General features: G+C 56.7%; 1 protein-coding gene across 3 annotated transcripts in view; it reads right to left on the bottom strand.

Moving 5' to 3' along the window:
- Window positions 1-18,395, bottom strand: part of DTX2 (deltex E3 ubiquitin ligase 2) — a 33,506-nt gene that overhangs the window by 7,435 nt on the left and 7,676 nt on the right. For 2 of the 3 annotated variants that reach the window (XM_020869000.2, XM_020869006.2), the window contains exons 2-5: window positions 13,973-14,327; window positions 10,872-11,508; window positions 4,838-4,938; window positions 204-344 (exon numbers count right to left, since the gene is read on the bottom strand). In XM_020869000.2, the coding sequence (XP_020724659.2) occupies window positions 204-344; window positions 4,838-4,938; window positions 10,872-11,508; window positions 13,973-14,240 (1,147 nt within the window). In that variant the 5' untranslated portion in view covers window positions 14,241-14,327. The remainder of the gene's footprint in view (window positions 1-203; window positions 345-4,837; window positions 4,939-10,871; window positions 11,509-13,972; window positions 14,328-18,395) is intronic. The other variant, XM_020869013.2, reaches the window with a different exon arrangement.

The raw sequence follows: 18,395 nt of genomic DNA, 5'->3' as shown, positions 1-18,395 counted from the left end.
CTCAGAGGGGAGTGGATTCCCAGGGGGCCAGGCCTGCTGTCAAGGGCGGGGCGGGCCACTGAGCCCATCACCAGCCCCGCAGGTGAGGGGAGGGTGAAGGGCCGAGGTGGTCAGAGGAGAGTGGCCAGTGCGGGAGAGTCAGAGGCAGCGAGACTCGGAGGAGGCTGAGCAGAGGCCAGAGAGTATTTGTGAGCAGGAACTACCTTTCATGGACATTTTCCTCAATCTCTTAACTGAGCTGTGACTTTTAGAGGCCAGACAGGAGGCGGGAGGGCTGGCGGGCTGGGGTGCGCGGCTAAGACACACAGGGAGTCCAATGGCTGACATCAGAATACTCGTCATGCCTACACGGGGTGCGAGATCAGACATGCAGAGAGGGGAGAAACGTTAGAAGGAGCCGTCTGGCTCGTGACCGCCACAAACCTCGGCTGCGCCCAGGTGGCGCTGTCGACAACCGTCAGGACTCGCCCATCTCCCCAGGGGATCCAGCTGCTCGAGGCTGCCAGGGCCCACCCAGACCAGCAGGGCTGAGCTCAGCAATCAGTGAAATGCCGGCTCATGGGAGCCCCGGCCCCAAGTTGCAGGAGGATCTGAACAAGCACCCCACCAGCCTGTGCCGGAGCATGCAAGGGGGGAGGCCGTGGCTTCAGGAGGGCAGAGGGCAGAATGCCACCCCAAGACACATCCAGAGCAGTTCAGGGCAGGGGGCCGCCTCTCCATGACAGCGCGAAGAAGGAGAGCAGAGGGCAACACAGCAGGGCGCAGCCAAGCCATGGAAACGTGGATGGTACGGAGCGCACAGCTCGGCGCCCCCTCGGCCGGGCCCCCGCGGCCCCCAGTCGCCCGGCCCCCTGTGGGGTGCTGCCTGTTCTCCATGTACCACCTGGCCTGTCTTGGTGCCTTCAGAACCGTCACTGGGGGAAACAGGCAGGAAACCTGCCCCAGGGCCTGCCGCCTCACTGAGGTGTCCCCATGGCCCCCGGGACTGCTCCTCAGGAGCAGCTAAGCCCCCAGGCCATGGCTTCCTTCTCCGGTCCCCTCAGCAGAGGCTCAGACAGCTCCTCTGGCCGTGGTAGGAGCACAGGAGCAGCCCACAGCGGGAGGAGGGGTGGCAGGCGGCCACCCTGAATTGTCCTATCTCGTCACTCCTTCCCCGATGCCTGCAGGGCAGATGCCCCACTCCTCAGCCTGGGGCTCCACCCGCGCCCTAGCTGACACTGACCCATGCTCCCTGAGGACCTGGAACCGAGCACGGCCTCCTGCTGGAGGCACCGTTCCTGCCATGCTCTCAGCCACCCTGTGGTCCACAGGAGCCTCCACCCACCCTTTCCCATCCCTGATGCATCTCCTCCCCCGAGAGGGGCTCTGGGCTTCCCCTCCGGCACCTCCCTTAGGGAGCTAACAGCTGTTCAGAATCTGGCCTGGGGCCTGGGCACTGTGGACAGGCCAGGCGGATCTGCTGCCCACTCCAGAGGCAATCCAGAGCGGCCAGGGGAGAGCCGGCCCTGGGCTCCATCAGGCTCCACCGCCTCCTCCACCAGAGAACAGAGGTTCTCAGCAGAGCACCCGCGCCCAGTACAGGACAGCAGCAGAGGCCAGCGGCCTGGGCAGTGCTGGGTGCACTATGGTGGCGGCTCCACAGGAGACGCCAAAGTGCCCATCAGAAGACCGAGGCTGGACACTGGGCACTCGTTCAGCAGGTAATGCAATGCCACAGCATCCCAAGGTTGCTCCTGGGCTCAAACGTGGGTTCCCTTGGGAACTAAACATCAGGTGGACTGGATGACAAGCAGGCACAGGGTGCAGTAGATGCAAAGAGAACAATTCCTGACGGGAACCCAGGAGTTGTGTGTGCTGACTGTGACTTATTCCCCCAGAAGCCACTGGACCCTGCCCATCAACCAGACCCCTCCTCACGTCTGCCCTCCCTGACTGGCAGCCCCTCCCTGACCGCCCATCTAAAACGGCCGCGTTCCCCTCCAGCTCATCGCCTCCACTCGGCTCCGTGCTCACCGCCAGACGTGACATCACACACAGGGCAGGGCCTGTAACAGGGGGACCTAGTCTCCGCCTGCGGGGGGCAGACATCCCGGAGGCCACGCCAGCAGCCCTGCGAGAGGGCGGCGTGCCCAGCGCTGCTGCTGTTCCCAACGAAGGACCCGCTCCTCCTCACTCCAGCCACAGACAGTGAGTCTCAATTTACACACCTGCAGAGAAGCAGCCCTTGGCTCTGCCGGTCTGCCTTCTTGTGAGAAAGTGTGAAGGTCATCCCGCAGCCAACACTTCACAAAAGCGGCATCCAGTGGAGAGGATGGGGGGAAGGACACGAGGGGCCATCACAACTTCCCCAAGATCAAGGGCTCAGGGATGCACCGCCCCCCCAAACTCCCAACATCCCCAAACAACTCTAACAGTGTGGACACGCATGGCCTTTCCTGCTCTCATCTTGGTCTGCCAGAGCCCCCGGCAGGTCCCACACCCGGTCAGACGTGTGAACACCCCCTTTCTGATGCCCAGCGCTGGCCTTTAGTCTAGTGGGCTCAGGTGCCAGCCTACCCTCCTCCTGCCCTGGCCTTACTAACCTGGCTTTGACGCTGGTACCACTCCCCCGGGGCTGATCGGCCTTGGGCAGGCCCTGGCAGTGTAAAATGCAGACACTCCTCCTCCCTTGCTGGGTAGGAGCCTGGCCCAGCCTGGGGGCCCCACTCCTCCCCATGCCCGTGAAGGAGGGGCCCTGGCCAGGCTGCAGGCAGTGAAGCCATCACCCGAGGTGCCTGGTGGACGGGGAGGCGGCCCCTCCTCCAGCGCAGGAGCACACACAGCCCTTCCGCGGAACGGCCGTGGCTGGGAGCCTACCTGAGAACCCGTGGGTCCAGGTGCTCACCTCGGTGCGGCAGGCGTGCTCCCAGATCCACGACCAAATCCACAACCACTGCCCAGCTGAGACCTCTCTCCAGACCCTGCTTCCTGAGGTGGGCCCGGGGTCCCTGCTTCCCTGGCAACCCACACAGCAGCCCCAGCAACAGGGACGAGCTACAGCCCTGCGTTCAGGGGAGGCGGTGTTTGGCCACCGACTTGTCTACTCTTTCCTCGCCAGGACCCAATTCCTGAGCTTCAGGGTCTGTCTCCCTGACAAGTAAATGGGAGGTTAAAACACCTCCAGGATCGCTCTGAGAGCAAAGGTGGCAAGGAACACAGAGAACAGGCCAGGAGAGGGTCCCAGCCTCGAGAGCGCCTTAGCACCCAGACCACTGCCGAGCTGCGGGTAGAGGTGACCACGCTGGTATGAGGCCCAGAGACCGCAGAGCTGAACGGAGCCGGGCACCTGCAGGCTGGGCTTGCTCCCACAATCTCTCTCCAGCAATACATGTACACGCGCACGTGCACGCACACACACACACACACACACAATCTGAATTACCTGGGCTATGTGATGCCACCGGAAGACCCAAACTGGGCACGAACTATCTAGTCACATCTTTGCTCACTGTCCTCTCTGCCCCAGCAGAGGGTTGATGGCTGAGCAGGTGAGTGTGTTCCAGTGGGCCTGCTGGACGGCATGTCCTGGGTCTTTCTCAGCCCCACTCTCTTGTCTCCACTACATCTCTGACTGGTCCTTCCATGTCCTTCAAGTGTTCCTTCTTCCTGGTGGTCCACCCAGTCTCTGTAACCTCACACACTCCTGGGCAGGCACACACCCCATGCGGCTCTTCTGAGCCGCCCATCCAAACTCCCCTGCCTCCAGGACAGCTCCACTGGCCACAGCCATGGACCCAACAGACTCGGGAGCAGCACAGTGTCATAGCGAAGAGCCCAGATTCTGAGGCCAAGAATGCCTGGGGCTGAATCCCAGCTCTGTCCAGGACTGGCTGCCTGGCCTTGGGAGGTTTCTGGAATTCTCGGCGCATCAGTTTCCTCAGATGTAAAATGGGACAAAGTCCCTCCCCCACAGAGCTGCTACTGGGATGAAATGAGTCGCCACGTAAGTTAAGCCCCGAGTCCTTCCTCCCTAATCACGAGGGCTTCTCTGCCGGCAGCGCACCCAGGCCCCATTCTATTCCTTCCGTCTCACAACCAGTCCAATCTCTGAATCAGAAACCTGTACCTCCATCCACTGCCACGGCCCTAGTCAGTGGTCAGCCGGCCTCAGGCACGAAGCCTGGGTCCACAGACCTCTCTGCCTCCAGCCTGGGCCCCTCCAACACGCCCTGTGCTATCACAGTGACTCACCCAGCACACGGGCTGGCTGGCTCCCTCCCCTGCCTCCGCCTCTAAATCATGGCGGTTCACCAGACACCTCGGTGTACCTTCATGCCATGGTTTACATCCCCCCTGAGTTAAAAAACAACTCTCAGTGGCTTCCCAACACCCACAGAAGGAATTCTGAACACAGTTCAAAGGGGCAGGGTTAACAAACGACCTAGTGAGACACAAAAGTCACTTGCTCAAAACATGAACTCCAGCCAAAAAAGTTGGAGGAACTCCCCAAAGGGCCCCTGTAGGGAAATGCCTAAAGCATGTTGGGACAGAAAAGAGACTCCTGAACCGTGATTCAAGGTGATGTGAAAACGTAAAAGATGGAGAATGTCCACACCGGGCATCCACCATCATCAGGTATGATCCCCCCAGCACTGAGACAAATGAGGGGGCACCCAGGCTCACTCACGGGGTGGGGGGGTCATCATCACTGAAAAGAGGCACTGCCCCCCAAGGAGCCCCTGTGGGTTTCCACAAGAACACGGAGGGTCAAAAGACCCCCTCCCCACAATCTCCTCCCCCTGCCCCACGCATTCCCCGCCCCCGGCGGACATGTCTGGACCGGGGACCACCTGCCTACCTGCGAGGGCTTGCTGGACCCGGCTGGGCTTCGACATCTGCACGGGCACCGTGGCGGGGACGCTCCGGGGGCTGCTCGCCGAACCGCTGGGCAGGGAGGCACTTGGGGAGAAGAAGGGGACAGAGTTTAATGTGAGGAGCTGACTTGGCAGAAACAGCCAGTGAGGAAGACACTGGTGCTGCCGAGGCCCCTTTGCGGTTTCACTTCCCCGCAGCGGCCTCTGTGCGCGGAGGGCTTCTGGTTTTTCTTTTTAAGAGGAAAGATCCTGACGAAGAATATGTCAAAGGACAAGCAAAGAGGTCTGATGGTCACGACTCTCGAAAGCACTTCCTCCGTGAAAATCAAGCAACAAAAGTCAGACTCCAAGTGGGGCACTGGGGAGGGGAGGGCACACTGGGCAGGGAAGGACACGGCTGGGGACGAGACTCATCTTTTTACACGGTGTGGAGAATGAAGCGCTGGCTGTCAAAAAATGCTCTCCTGGACAATCCTGAGACTCTGAAAACAAATCCTGAAACAACTATGAGCTCACCAGCTTCACCAAAATGAGGGCTCTGTGGTACCCACAGAGTGGAAGTCCAATGGAAACCACTCCTAGTGGTCAAGACCAATACCACCAGTAATGGGCCAAACATCATAAGGAACTCCAAGAAAAGATGTTCTGAGAAGGAAATTAACACCCTTTTTGTGGTTTCTGCCAAAACAGCATAACCTCAGTCCAATCATGAGAAATCATTTGATGAAACCAAATTAAGGCCATTTGACAAAAGTGACTCTTCCAAAGTGTCAAGGTTATGGAAGATGAAGAAAGACTGAAGAGCAGTTTTATTCAGAGGAGGAGGAGAGGAGGAAGGACAACTGGATGCAGAGTGGGTTCATGGATCAGGAAGAGACCACCACAGAAAAAACTGATGAAAATCAGAAACGTCTTTAGCTAACAGTCCCACACCAACAGTGAGTCTCTGCTGGTTCTGGCAATTGCCCTACAGTTATCATGAAAGATGTTAACACGAGAAGTCAAGTAAGAGAGATATGGAAACTCCACTATCTTTGTAACTTTCCTATAAATCCAAAATTAGTTTAAAATAAAGGAAAAAAACATTTTTAATGAAGGTCTTGCTTCCCACAGTGACTAATTCCAACTTTTTCACTTGGTTTTAAGCCATTATATATATGTGTGTATGTGATTATATTTTTTTCATTTAAAAATATTTGTTGATTGATTTGGCTGTACTAGGTCTTAGTTGCAGCATGTGGGATCTAGTTCCCTGACCAGGGATTGAACCCAGGACCCTTGCACTGGGGGCACAGGGTCTTAGCCACTAGACCACCAGGGAAGCCATTATATTTTTAAATGGTAATAAATCCATGCCAGCATGGCTTGTGGGGAGCCCTATACTGGAGACGGCTGATGCAGATGGTCCGAGATGTCTGCTACTCCCTCCCCATCCCAATGACTGTGTCCCTCCAGCCCTGCTCATGTTCAAGATGATACAATAGGAAGGGTCCACAGTCCCTAACTGGAACTCCCCAAGGACAGGGCCTGGGTTCACTGGACTCAGCCTGTGGCCAGGAGCCGGGAAGGTGCTCAGGAAACAATGAACGCCTCCAGCCTGCTGTGCTACCCTCACAACGGCCAGCAGCCCAGGAGCCACCTAGTGGTGGCAAATGCTTCTGGGAGCTCTTCCGGGCCCCTGCCTACCGCCAGCCTCGTGTCACAGATGCCGTCAGTGGACGCAACAGGGAGCTGGCTGGTTCTGGTCCACATCAGAAAATCTCATACTGGATGGTACTGGTTTTCACTTCTGGACTACCGCCATGTCTTACGCTTCCTGCCGCCCATGTCTATCGTCTATCGTCAGCCCCAAGAGGACAATGGGACCGGGCCTGGATGCTTTGCTAAGGCAGTGGGGGAAGGGCGCGCATGCAGTCATCCAGGCTAAGGCTTTGGCCCCACTAAGTTGTTTAATGTGAAGCCACACCCCACCCCCTTCCTGAGTCTGTTTCTTCAATTCTCAGGTTCTAGAAGTGAAGGACTTGGAGAAGATATAGTCCCTGGAGGTGTCCTTCATCTCCTAAGCCAACTCAACAGGGAGCAATGAGCCAGGAAGCGGGAAAGCCAAAGCCTGGCTCTGCTGCTCCACGGGGCAACCCAGTGGGCTGGGCAGCGGGGTCTTCCCTTGCTGGCGAGAGGTCTGTATCTGAGAGAGAAGGCCGAGGCTCAGGTTCTACAACATGAACGAGAGCAGAAAGCAGACAGGCAGTAAGGCTTCCAACAGGCACTCACCTGGGAACCGGACCAGGAACCATGAAAGTTCCATCTGCTTAGGGGTCTCACGGTGTCACTTCCTCTGCAACTTTCCCCAGCTCCTCCCCCACACATTTCTCTGCTGTGATCAGAAGGGACAGAGAAAGGATCCAGCGGTTCCCACAATGGGAACTTTGAGGGGCAGACAGAGCCTCAGAGGTCACAGATCCCCCTGCACTGTCCGCTAAGAGCTCAGACTGGCAGAATGTTCCCTGATGTGGGTACCATTTGCCCATGAAGTGCCCTTCTGAGAATTCCTTCCTACCAGCCTCCTGCCTGCCTGCTGGGTTCCTGGGTCTACCTACTAGGCCGTCCCTGCCTTTCCCAACTGAGAAACCATCTCCAGGAGCTTTCAAGCGGAGCCGAGAACACAAGACAGAGATTTCTCATCTTCTACTTGGACAGGACTGTGCAGTCCTGACCAAGCGGCAGAACGAGGAGGCAGGAGAGCAAGGCATGCAAAGCCTCCCTCCAGCTCCCCATGGGGGACCCTCTGAGCACGCGCAGTTCAAGGCGCTGAAGATGCATTCAGAGCCTGGGGACCCCACTGCCAGCGCCCACTGTGGGGCACGTCGAGTCCTGTTTCTGAGCTTTACTTTCTCTCTCTGTAAGATGAGGATCATCCCCCAGGGCCCCCACGGTGGCTGCCAGGATCAGTGCACAGTGCAAGCCCACTGTGTCCCAGGTCCCAGCGGAGCGAGGCGGTTCTGGAGAGCCACGGGGCCCTCACTAAATCCTGACCACCACAGCCCTGTCAGAGCAAAGGGAAACTTCGGCAACTGCCCCGGCCAACCTGGTAATCTTACAAGGGGAAAAGAGAGACGGAGAGAGAGAACAGAGCTGAGTTGAGGGCTCACAGCGAGTGAGTCAGGAGTCAGGTCCCACTGGAGTCCAGGACCCCAATCCCACAGGTTTAAAGAGCCTGACTGATAGCAGGAGGGAGCAGCATGCAACTTTCAGAGGCTGGGAGAACAGTAGCGACAGGAACAGAGTAGATGGAAGAAAACGAGAGCCGTTTTCCTAGGCTGGGTAAGTGCAGGGGCAAAGACCCCCGAGGCCTCGCCACACTGAAGCTGCAACAGAGGGCTGCTCGGAATCACAGCCCTGAGTCAGCAGAGAGCTAAACTGGCTGGCACACCCGCTATTAAACAACGTGTGCGTGACACATTTTGGAAAGTCTTCCATCCAACATCATTAAAACACAAGTTTTGGTGCTTAAAGGGATAAACTTCAGCTACCAGGAAATTTACTTAAACCCAGCGGCTCAGTGACAAATCACGTATCTTCCCGATGGATTACTTACTCAGAGAAAGGCTCCTGGGGCACAAGGCGAATCCGTCAGCCGAGGTTTTACCCGGATTGAGCAAGAAGGGATTTGAAACTACATGGGTTCCAAAAAAAGAACCCACAGGGGCTCCACAAACTTTCATTTCGCTCACTCACAGGTCCTCCCCAGGGGCTACCAGTAAATGCTGCTGGTTCCCAGGTCTCCCCAGTCCGTGGCGCTGCCCACCCCATCGCCTTCTCCTCCTCACACCTGGTGACTTCACCTGACGCTGCCGACGTTCACTTGGCCTGGAGAAACTACACCACGGCCGCAAGAGAACCGAGGTGCCAAGTGTTTTCAAATCCTCCCAGCCCGGCTGGGTGAAGAGGTCAGGGATTAATTAGACCCCCTCTGGCTCTACAACAGCCATCAGAGACAGCTGACCGCAGAGGGCCACACACTAAGTCAGACGTGGGAAGACCGACCCCTGCCAGTGTGAGACGCCCCTCCCCGCTCCTGAAGAGATGGGCCAGGAGGTCTAGGTGAACCCCCCGTCAGGAGGCAGGCCCCTCTGACCCTGCTTCACCTACCAGAGTCGACTGGACTGGCCCAGTTCCCACCTGGTTTACAAGGCAGGGCGGCAAGGCAAGCAGCAACACGCACGACCAAGCAGCAGACGTGAGGCTATCTGGCCCCACCGCCTCCCCTTCTGCAACCTGCCTGGACGGGGCCCTCAGGCTGGGGAGGGGAGACTCCGGAGAAATCTCAGGGGAGACCAATGGGAGCCCCGTGCCAGAAGAAAGCAACAAGGCCCAAGTGGTCACCCGGCTCCTCCCAGAATCCCAGCTCTAGAACCTTTGAGAAACCTGCCTCAGTTAATGCGTCAGAACGCAAGCCCCAGGAGGCTGGGCAAAGCTGACTGAGTCGTAAAAGCGGCTTCACCCTTACTGATAACCCTTCTGGGCTGGCAGATGTGACGTGTTTTTCTCTAAAATAGACTAACCCACGTACTGGAAGGGGCCTCGCAGGGCACCAGGAGGGACTGGGTTGGCACAGAGCCCAGCATGCTTATGTCTCTGGGGAAGGCCCAAGTCTTACCCGTGCTTCCAATTCCCAGGAAGACCTCAGATCCACGAGCCTCAGCTTCGGAAAGGAAAAGACGTGCAGGAAGACGACAGGACCCAGTGGGCCCAGCCTCTCCTCTGCACCGGCGGCCTCTGCACGCACCCGCCAGGACACCCTGTCTTCCTCTCACTCCATCTTTCAGACGGCTTCCAGAGCTCCACGTGCCCCACGCGGCCCGCAAGGGGCCTGGGTTTGAGCCCAGCTCTGCCACATCCTGGCTGTGCTGCTAATCCCGCCAGCCTCAACGTGCTCCCCTGGAATCTGGGGACACCACCCACTACAGGACATTGTGAGGATCTGGGAAAACCAAGCCTGGCTGTAATGGGTGCTCGGTGAGTGAAGTTATCATTGTCTTATTGACGCCGGAAAGGTCCTCTGGAGAAAACACTAGAGGCCCCAGAAGCTGCCAAGGAGGTCTCAGCCACACTAGGAAGCTTCGGCCCTCCTCGTGGTCAGGAGGGCTGGGATGGGCTGGGTGAGCGAGGTGGAACCAAGATGCCAACTTTCCGGGAAACAGGGCAGCCACAGGTTCTCACGTCCAGTCACCGCCCGCCCAGGTCACCCTCTCTCAGAAATCTGCCCCCCTCCCGGCCACCACTGCGAATCCTCAAAACATTCTGCAGGCCCAACTCTCACTAATGATCAACGCTGAGGCCCCTGGTCAAGAACAGGTGTCAGCACCCCGGAAGCATCCACCGCTGGCCACTCCAGGGTTTTCCCACTATAAAGTGTCACCTAACTTAGATGGGGCTCATCTTCTCACTTTCTCAGGGTGCCCTAGGGACCGGCACAGCAGTCAGCCTACACCACCTGCTGCCACCCCCACGTGCTCAGCATTCTGCTCTTTCCTCAACCAACTGTTACACGAAAACTGGGCTCCAGCCTTCCCCTGGACAAGGCCATGGGCTCAGGGAGAGGACTGAACCTTCCATGTCTGTGATTTCAGGGCCGGGCACATAGCGGGAATCTGTGAAATGTCCTCACGTACCCAGCTATGGGCACACACGCACAGCCAAAGAACCTCTAACTGCTCAGAGAGCCCGATTCTCCTGAGGAAACGAATGGATGACTGGTTCTTAACCCACGTGGCAACGACCAGCACTTGCGTGCCAGAGGTCACGGAGGCTCGGTGGGACACAAGGCTGTGGATGGCCGTGGTCCCCTGGCGCCACGTGACCCGTGCAAAGGAGATGACGAAGTAGTGGGGACCGCCAAGGAGGCAGGTGCAGGGTCTGCAAGGCACTGGGGGAGCCTTCCCAGCTAAACAAAGGCGGAAACCCAAGGCCCTGACAAGGCACGCGGCTGGACACACAGCTGTTGGAAACACAAGCTACCTGGCTGCGCTGGTGGTGGACAGTCCTGAAGACTGGTGCTGCGATGCCAGGTGGGAGAGGCTGGAGCGGTAGAGGGGTGGGTTCCCCAGGGAGGATGGCGCCCCGGCCCAGGGGTTGGTGGTGTTCAGCCTGGGCGCCGACCTGGCCCCGGAGAGGGAGGGCTTGTTGTATGGAGCAAAGGCCTGGTGGGTCCCCCAAACAATGGCGGTCCTGTGGGGGGGCTGGGGGACGGGGTAGGCAGGGAGGTTGGTCATGGAGTGGCGGTAGCGGCCTGACACGGGGCCGGTGGTACCACCGCTGAGGCACTGATGGCAAGAGCAGGCCACCCCCGTGTGGCCCGGCGGAGCGATGACGGTGGTCACCGGGTACGGGGGCCCTGCCTGGCGCCGCACGCTCCGGCAGAAGCTGGAAGTCTTGTTGGTCTGCGTGTGGGTGGCGTAGTTGACGGTGTAGTTGTACCCCAGGGGCGCCAAGTCCACGAGCTGGTTGCCCCGGGCCACCTGCTGCTCCAGGTAGTCGCAGACGCTGGCCTCGTAGGCCGTCCAGGAGTTGTCGTCACCCAGCCACTCCCAGACGACGCCCCGGCCGGGGGCCGAGTGCTGCGGGAACAGGTGCCTCCGCACGGCCCGCATGGTGCCTGTGTTAAATGGAAGGATGCACGTAAACAGCTCATCTGCCGGCCTCTCACCACCCTCAAACCAAGGGAGTTTAAAATTCCTTTTTTCCCCTACAACCAACATAAGATAATGCGGTCACGGTATATACACATGGGTCATGCTGCTGTTTGACCTAAAGGCTGACACTAATGACTCTCTCCAAATTTGGGATGAAAGGTAGAGTGCGCTCTCTGTGCAGAGAAACTGTGGACCCAAGGGACGAAGTGGCAGAGGGGAACTGGCCTTTCTCAGCTGGACTAGGAGACTGGGTCAAAGACCAGCTGTGGTTCAGACTCGATGAGGCTTCTCAAAATATTCCTAATGATGAAACCTGTGTGGGCTGACCGAAGGAACCAAAACAAAAACGCCTGAAGGAGATGAAATCATCCATAATCCAACCACTGAGCGGAAAGCACACTTCGTGTACTGCAATATATTCCGACCCATCCAGTCATTTAAGCACATATGTTAAGCTGCAGCTGACAATCATAATGAAAACCTTTCCTATTTCCATATACTACGCTGTAAGAGGGATTGGGGGCAGGAGGAGAAGGGGACGACAGAGGATGAGATGGTTGGATGGCATCACCGACTCGATGCACATAAGTTTGAGTAAACTCTAGGAGTTGGTGATGGACAGGGAGGCCTGGCGTGCTGCGATTCATGGAGTCGCAAAGAGTCAGACACGACTGAGTGACTGAACTGAACTGATGCCATAAGTAGTTCTTAGGTGTCTAAGACTCTGTGAAACTCATTAACTTTTTTTGTAATTTTTTTTTTTTTCGGCCCTATGGCATGTGGGATTTTAGTTCCCCAACCAAGGAAGAAACCTGTGACCCCTGGCAAAGTGGAAGCGCAGAGTCTTAACCACTGTACGGCCAGAGAAGTCCCAGAAACTCATTAACTTTTACAGACTTCTCTTACAGGGATGTACCTGGATTCCCTTGGACTTCTCAGGTAGCAACTATTAGGAAACATCTGTGGTTAGCTTATATGAATAAACCAAATCACATGATTAAGGAAAGGAGAAAGGAAAAAATCAATTTGGGCCATGCTTCCAACAATACTTGCCGAAAGATGATTACTGTGATTAACCTCTACCTGGTCTCCTGACCTCAGCAGCCAGAGCAATACACTTAACCCCCAAATCAGATGATGTCACTCTTCTGCCCAAGCCCTCCAGGGCCTCCTCCCTTCAGAAGAAAAACTGAAGTCCCTTCAAGGGACAGAAAAGCCCTGCACGAGCTGCCCCTCCCCTGGTCTGTGCCTGGCCCTTCCTGGTGACCAGGCCACACGAGCTCAAACTTCAGAGTAACCTATCCCTACAGGTTACACACCCTCAAAAACACTCACTGACCCAACCATACATGGGTCACGAGTTATTTATCTTGCTCGCTGCCTTTCTCGGTGACTGCAAATGTCATGAGGGCCGGGACTTTTATCTGCATCCGCTGCCTGGAAGCCTGAGTCCTGACACCCCCGAGGAGGCTGCTATGGGATCAGAGCCGGATTCTTCAGGCTGGGCACCAGTGCATTTGGGGCCGACAGTTCCTTGTTGTGGGGCCGGTCCTGTACACTGTAGGATGTTTATTTTGTAGCATCCCAGGCCTCTACCCACTAGATGCCGGTAGCACGCACCCCACAGTCCTGACAGTCAAAAATGTCCCCACATGTTGCCCAGTGTACCGGGAGACAGTCACCCTCGGCTGAGAACCACTGATCTGGAGGGACACGGCACAGCTCTGGGAAGAAGCTGGTGGCCCCATTCTTGGTAACACTGGTCAAGGCTGCTGCTGCTCAGTCACTCAGCCGTGTCCAACTCTTGGCGATCCCATGGGCTGTAGCCCACCAGGCTCCTCTGTCCACAGAACTCTCCACGCAAGGACACTGGAGTGGGTTGCCATGCCCTCCTCCTGGGGATCTTCCCGACCCCGGGATCACACCCAGGTCTCCTGCACTACAGATGGATTCCTTACCACTGAGCCACCGGGGAAGCCCACACTATTAATATGCACATACAAAAGAAACCTGAGAGCCCAGGAGAGTGAAGTAACCTGCCCGGGCGCCACGACTGTGCTTCAGGAGCCAGAACTCACCACCAGGCCCTCTTCACGAGCGCGGCGTGCCACCCCCATGCTGGCTGGCCTGCCTGCCTGCTGCGCGCGAGACCCTCGACTCTCTACAGGCACAATCAGGCAGTTTTGCTTTGGGAGACAAGGGGGACGGGGCAGGGACGGCCTCCGCGCTGTGTTTCAAGGCACCCTGTTCCACCAAGTGGTACCTCACACACTGTGTGGTACCTGCTATCCCTCAACGTCCGCCTCCTGACCCTGTGTGTTTCAGAGGCAGGGTGACGCCGAGTCTACTCTGTGACCCGAACACAGAGCACAATGCCCAGCCCAAAGGAGGCACCTAGACACACACTAGAGGCAGGAAGGGTCTTACCAGTGTCCTGGCGGAACTGCGTCCAGCTGGGGAGGTCGATGATGTAAGGAGCCAGCGAGGGGTCGGCTTGGCCTAAGGGGATGCTGTGGGCCAGGCTCCCCAGCCCGAAGCGCTGGCCCTTCTGCTGCACAAACTGCTGCTCGATGTAGCTGCAGACGGCGGCGCTGTAGGGGTGCCAGGTGCCCAGCCCGTCCTGCCACTCCCATACGGCCACTGCCACCGGGCTGGTGTACACCTGACCCAGGGAAGGGCTCGGCGCCATGGCCATCTTCCCCAGGACGCCCTGTCTTCTCCAACAGCTTCAGACCACACTGGGCTGGAGTCTTGGGTTCATTGCCCAGTGCTGCCAGGAGACCTGTAAACAAGACAGACAAGCGGTTACCCACACACATGGTGGCACTGCTGGAGTCGGTCCGGGTGCAGCAAAAAAGATCATGCTTTTCCAGTCACTCTCCCCCAATACCTTAAAAGCTTCGTGTACCAAATACCTCATCCTGTCTCCTTGCTCAGGCAGCCAGTAAGAACCCAGCGTCAGTCAAGCAGCGTTCTTACCTGTACAAATGTCCAGGAAGACACAGTGACTGAATTCTGGGTGCTAACCATCAGCCCTGCTTCTGTCCTTTTACCAATACTTTCCCTCTGGCCCAGCTACTAAGTGTATCTTTTTACAGCGTATTTTCACGAGTCACCTCAAATCCTTCGTGGACTGGGGCCATGAGGACCCTTTATACCTCTGTGAGGATGCCACTGTTTCCAAAGTAGGTTTGTAAGACACAAAATAATACCTGTGGTGTTACAGATTGGAAAAAAACAAAACAAAACTGGGTCTCAGAAAGGACCTGGGGCTCAAGGCCAGCCCAGGGGTCAATGGCAGGACAGGGACTCAAAGCTGGGGTGGCTCCTAGTCCCACCCAGGCCTCCAGGCCACCTTGGCCTCCCGCACCATTAACCACAGAGCATGGAGCTTGAGATGGACATTCAAATCCCCTGGACGCTGAGGTCCTCTCTCTCCGGCCTCTCTGAGCCCCACTCCCGGGGCCTGGGTCTTGCTGACCAGCGGCCAGTTCCAGAGACTTTATACTCATCTCCCAAGACCTTCCTCTTCCAGTCACCCCCGCCTAGCTGCATCATTCAGGGTGTTCCCAAGCCACCTGTCACATGAACTTCTCCTCCCCAGCACCATGGAACATATGCGGGGGTGATGTCTTTCTTTCCCCCTCAGATGGCAGACACCCCCAAGTCGGCCTTGTCTACAGCCACATCACCAGCCTCAGCACAGACCATGTCAAGCAGCATGAGTTTGACAGGGATTAGCTCTGAGCATGGCTGAATTCAGGAGCAGATGACGATTCCAGCACCTGCAAGTGTCTGAAGGAGAGAGGGGCGCTGTGGACACAGTGCCCAGAGCACCAGCTCTGGGGGTGCAAGGGGAACCGGGCCGATGTTCAGTGACAAACACCAGAGGGACTCGTCTCAGTTAGGCGGAACAGACTGTCCAGGCCGTATTTCTCCCCTTATGGACAGGAAACCAAAGCTTCAAGAAGTCAAGGCATTACGGAAGGCCACACACACACTGCTGAGTGATGGCACGAGCGCACACCCAGGTCAACCCTAGCTAATGCGCTTTCTCTTAGCAGGGAAGGCTTGGTCTGGGCTCTGCTTCGAGCTCCGTTTCCAGGCCCTGCTTAGAGGGGAGAGAGGGGGCAAGAGGGGGAGGGAAGAGAAGCCTGCGTCTCAAGCCATGAGCACCCTGAGCTGTGATGTCCATGGAGGGCCCTGGTGCCAAGAGGGTCCCAGTCACGGCACCTGCTCCAGTTCCCACACAACCCCCTTAAGCACAGGCATCGAATTTTGTTCCCACTTTGCAGACAAGGAAACTGAGGCCCTGGAAGTTTCAGTGACTTGCTAACATGGCCACTAATGAGGCTGGTGCCCTGGGCTTTCGCTGCTGTCCCTGAGACTGCACTCCAGCAGGGTTTCCGTAAGAAGGTTGAGACCGTCTGCCCCATGAGGAAGGCAGACCTGGAGCAGCATGCGAAAAGGAAGGGGCATGGGCTCTGGCGTCCACACAGCTCTTACTCACTGCGCTCCACTCGCTGTGTCTCCTATGAAGGTGGCCAGGCACTCCCAGCCTGACTTCACTTGGACACGGCCACATCACCCTAGACTCTCAGTGCTCTCCTCGGGGACTCAGACGGACAGGTGCACGTCAGGCACGCAGCAGCTATCAGCAGACCCAGGCCTCCCTCCCTTTCCCTGCCCCCTCCATCCCACCCCTGCCTCCCCCCTGCGTCTGGGGGAGGAGCGGTGGCCCAGGGCGGCTCCGTGCTACCTGAGAGCACAGGTGGTGAGTCAAGCCCGAGATAACTCTGAGCACACCTGGGGGAGCCAGGCCCGCCCCTGAGCTGTAACCACTTCAACAAAAGCACGCCTCCCACCCTGGAGAACCAGGCCCGGGATGCCCTTCAGATGGCTGGAGGGTTTATTAGCTCAGCGCCTGCAATTAGAGGTCCCTGGAACGACATCCAGGTACAAATCACAGGACTGGTTTCGGGGCCAATTACTCCTGAGCCCAGACTTTCCCCCGGCACCTCCTGACAGGCATCACTCATCTCTCAGCCGGAGGGGGGTGCCTCCCAGTTACCAGCACACGTGGTATGCTCCAGCATGCCCACACATCCCCAGGTGAACCGACTTGGAGAACTCTGCCAAACAGCCTGAGAATTCCACTTGAGAACTTCAGCTAGAGCTGCAAACTGCAGGCACACCACGGTCCAGGCTGGCAGGGTCCTGGAGACCCAGCGATGAGAAAGACCCGGCACACAGCCCCTCCGTGACTGGCCACTGTCCCCACTAATACCAAGGCCTCCACTTTTTGTCCAGCTGCATCAAATCTTAGCGAGTGCCAGAACATTCGGCACTGTATCCCACCTCCCAGCCGTGGATCCTGCTGCCCGTGTCTGGATTCCCATCCTCTCCGCATCTGAGCCCCCAACAAATGTGCCCATCTTTCCAGACTCAGCCAGAGCACCCCTTCCGAGCCCTCTGACCAGGCCCTCACCAGAAAGTGCTGACTCCACCCTCCTGTGCATCTTCACTGCATATCCCGCTTATCCGAACCAGACTGCATTTACTGGTTTCAGCATCTGTCCCCCCTCCCACACCCCCCACAACGGGAACTCCCAGAGGGCAGAGCTGAGGCTGACCCAACGCTGGAGCTGCAGTTCTTCAAACGCCTCAAATCCCAGAGGGGCTGAAACACACACGACAGGGGAGGAGCACCTTTCCCTCCAGGGGCCTGGGGTGAGGCCCAGAATGCCCACTGCTGTTCCCCCTCAAAGGCAGCAATTACACACACGCAGCAGCCAGTCAAGGCACCCATTCTCTGCTACAGCCTCAACCATCCCCAAGCCGCAGTTCAAAAACCTAATTTGTTTTGGCTCTTAATGATGGGGCTATTTAGGGTGTTCTTAATTATGAAAACTATTATTCTAATTGACCATGGGAAAAAAAGCCTCACTCTGGGGGCAACCTAAATACTTTATAATAATGGAAGAAGGGGATTCTGAAGTAAATTATGGTACATCCCAGTGATGGAATGTGAGTCTTTAAAAGGCTTTCAGACCTAGCATAATTCTCATGACAAATTAAAAACACAGGGTATGTAACCACACACACTGTGGTCTCAGGTAGGCAGGTGCGCCATTTACTGAACGTCTACTACGAGGCAGGCACTCTGCCCAACACTCCTGTCATCCTGCTCTCTCTACCCTCAATCGCCCCCAAAGGTAGAAATTATCCCCAAACTACACACACAGGAACTAAGGCCAAAAGAAATAAAAAGTTTATTCAAGGTCAGGTGGCTGGTCTGTGACACCATGAAGCCCAGGTTCTTTCTACGTTATATAAGTTAATTTTTAAAAGGCTGGAAGGAACAACTCTTGACATGTTACCAGGGGCAATGGAGTTATGTATGGGATATACGTTCTTTATTTCTCTCTACACTGGCAGATGTTCTACAACGATCATATTACTTATGATGGCTGGACCAAAATTATCTTTAAAAAATGTATCAAAAACTTGACCACAAGAAAAACCATCCTGCCTTCCCTTGCATTCTTCCCTCAGATTTAGCCACAACCAACCCTTTCCCAGCCCCTGGCCCCAAGGCACAGCGGGGCCCTGCTGTTCCACCAAAGAGGTGTTTGACACAAGAGTTACATATGTCTGAAAGTCTTTCTATTCCCAGGGGATTTAGGAAAGCTTTAGAACAAGATCTGAGCTGACACATGAATCCGAGTGAAACTCATCCCGCCTAATTGTGGGCCTCCAAGTCGGGGAACCACACAAGTGGATCCCCTTACAGTTGAGGCCTCCAGGAAGAAGTCCCCGAGCGTGGTTTTAAACTGGTGCCCAGACTGAG

This window comes from Odocoileus virginianus, chromosome 33 (assembly GCF_023699985.2).
Source record: "Odocoileus virginianus isolate 20LAN1187 ecotype Illinois chromosome 33, Ovbor_1.2, whole genome shotgun sequence".
NCBI classification, from domain to species: Eukaryota; Metazoa; Chordata; class Mammalia; order Artiodactyla; family Cervidae; genus Odocoileus; species Odocoileus virginianus.
Note: the sequence above shows the minus strand (reverse complement) of the source record. Positions and strands in the feature narration are given on the sequence as shown.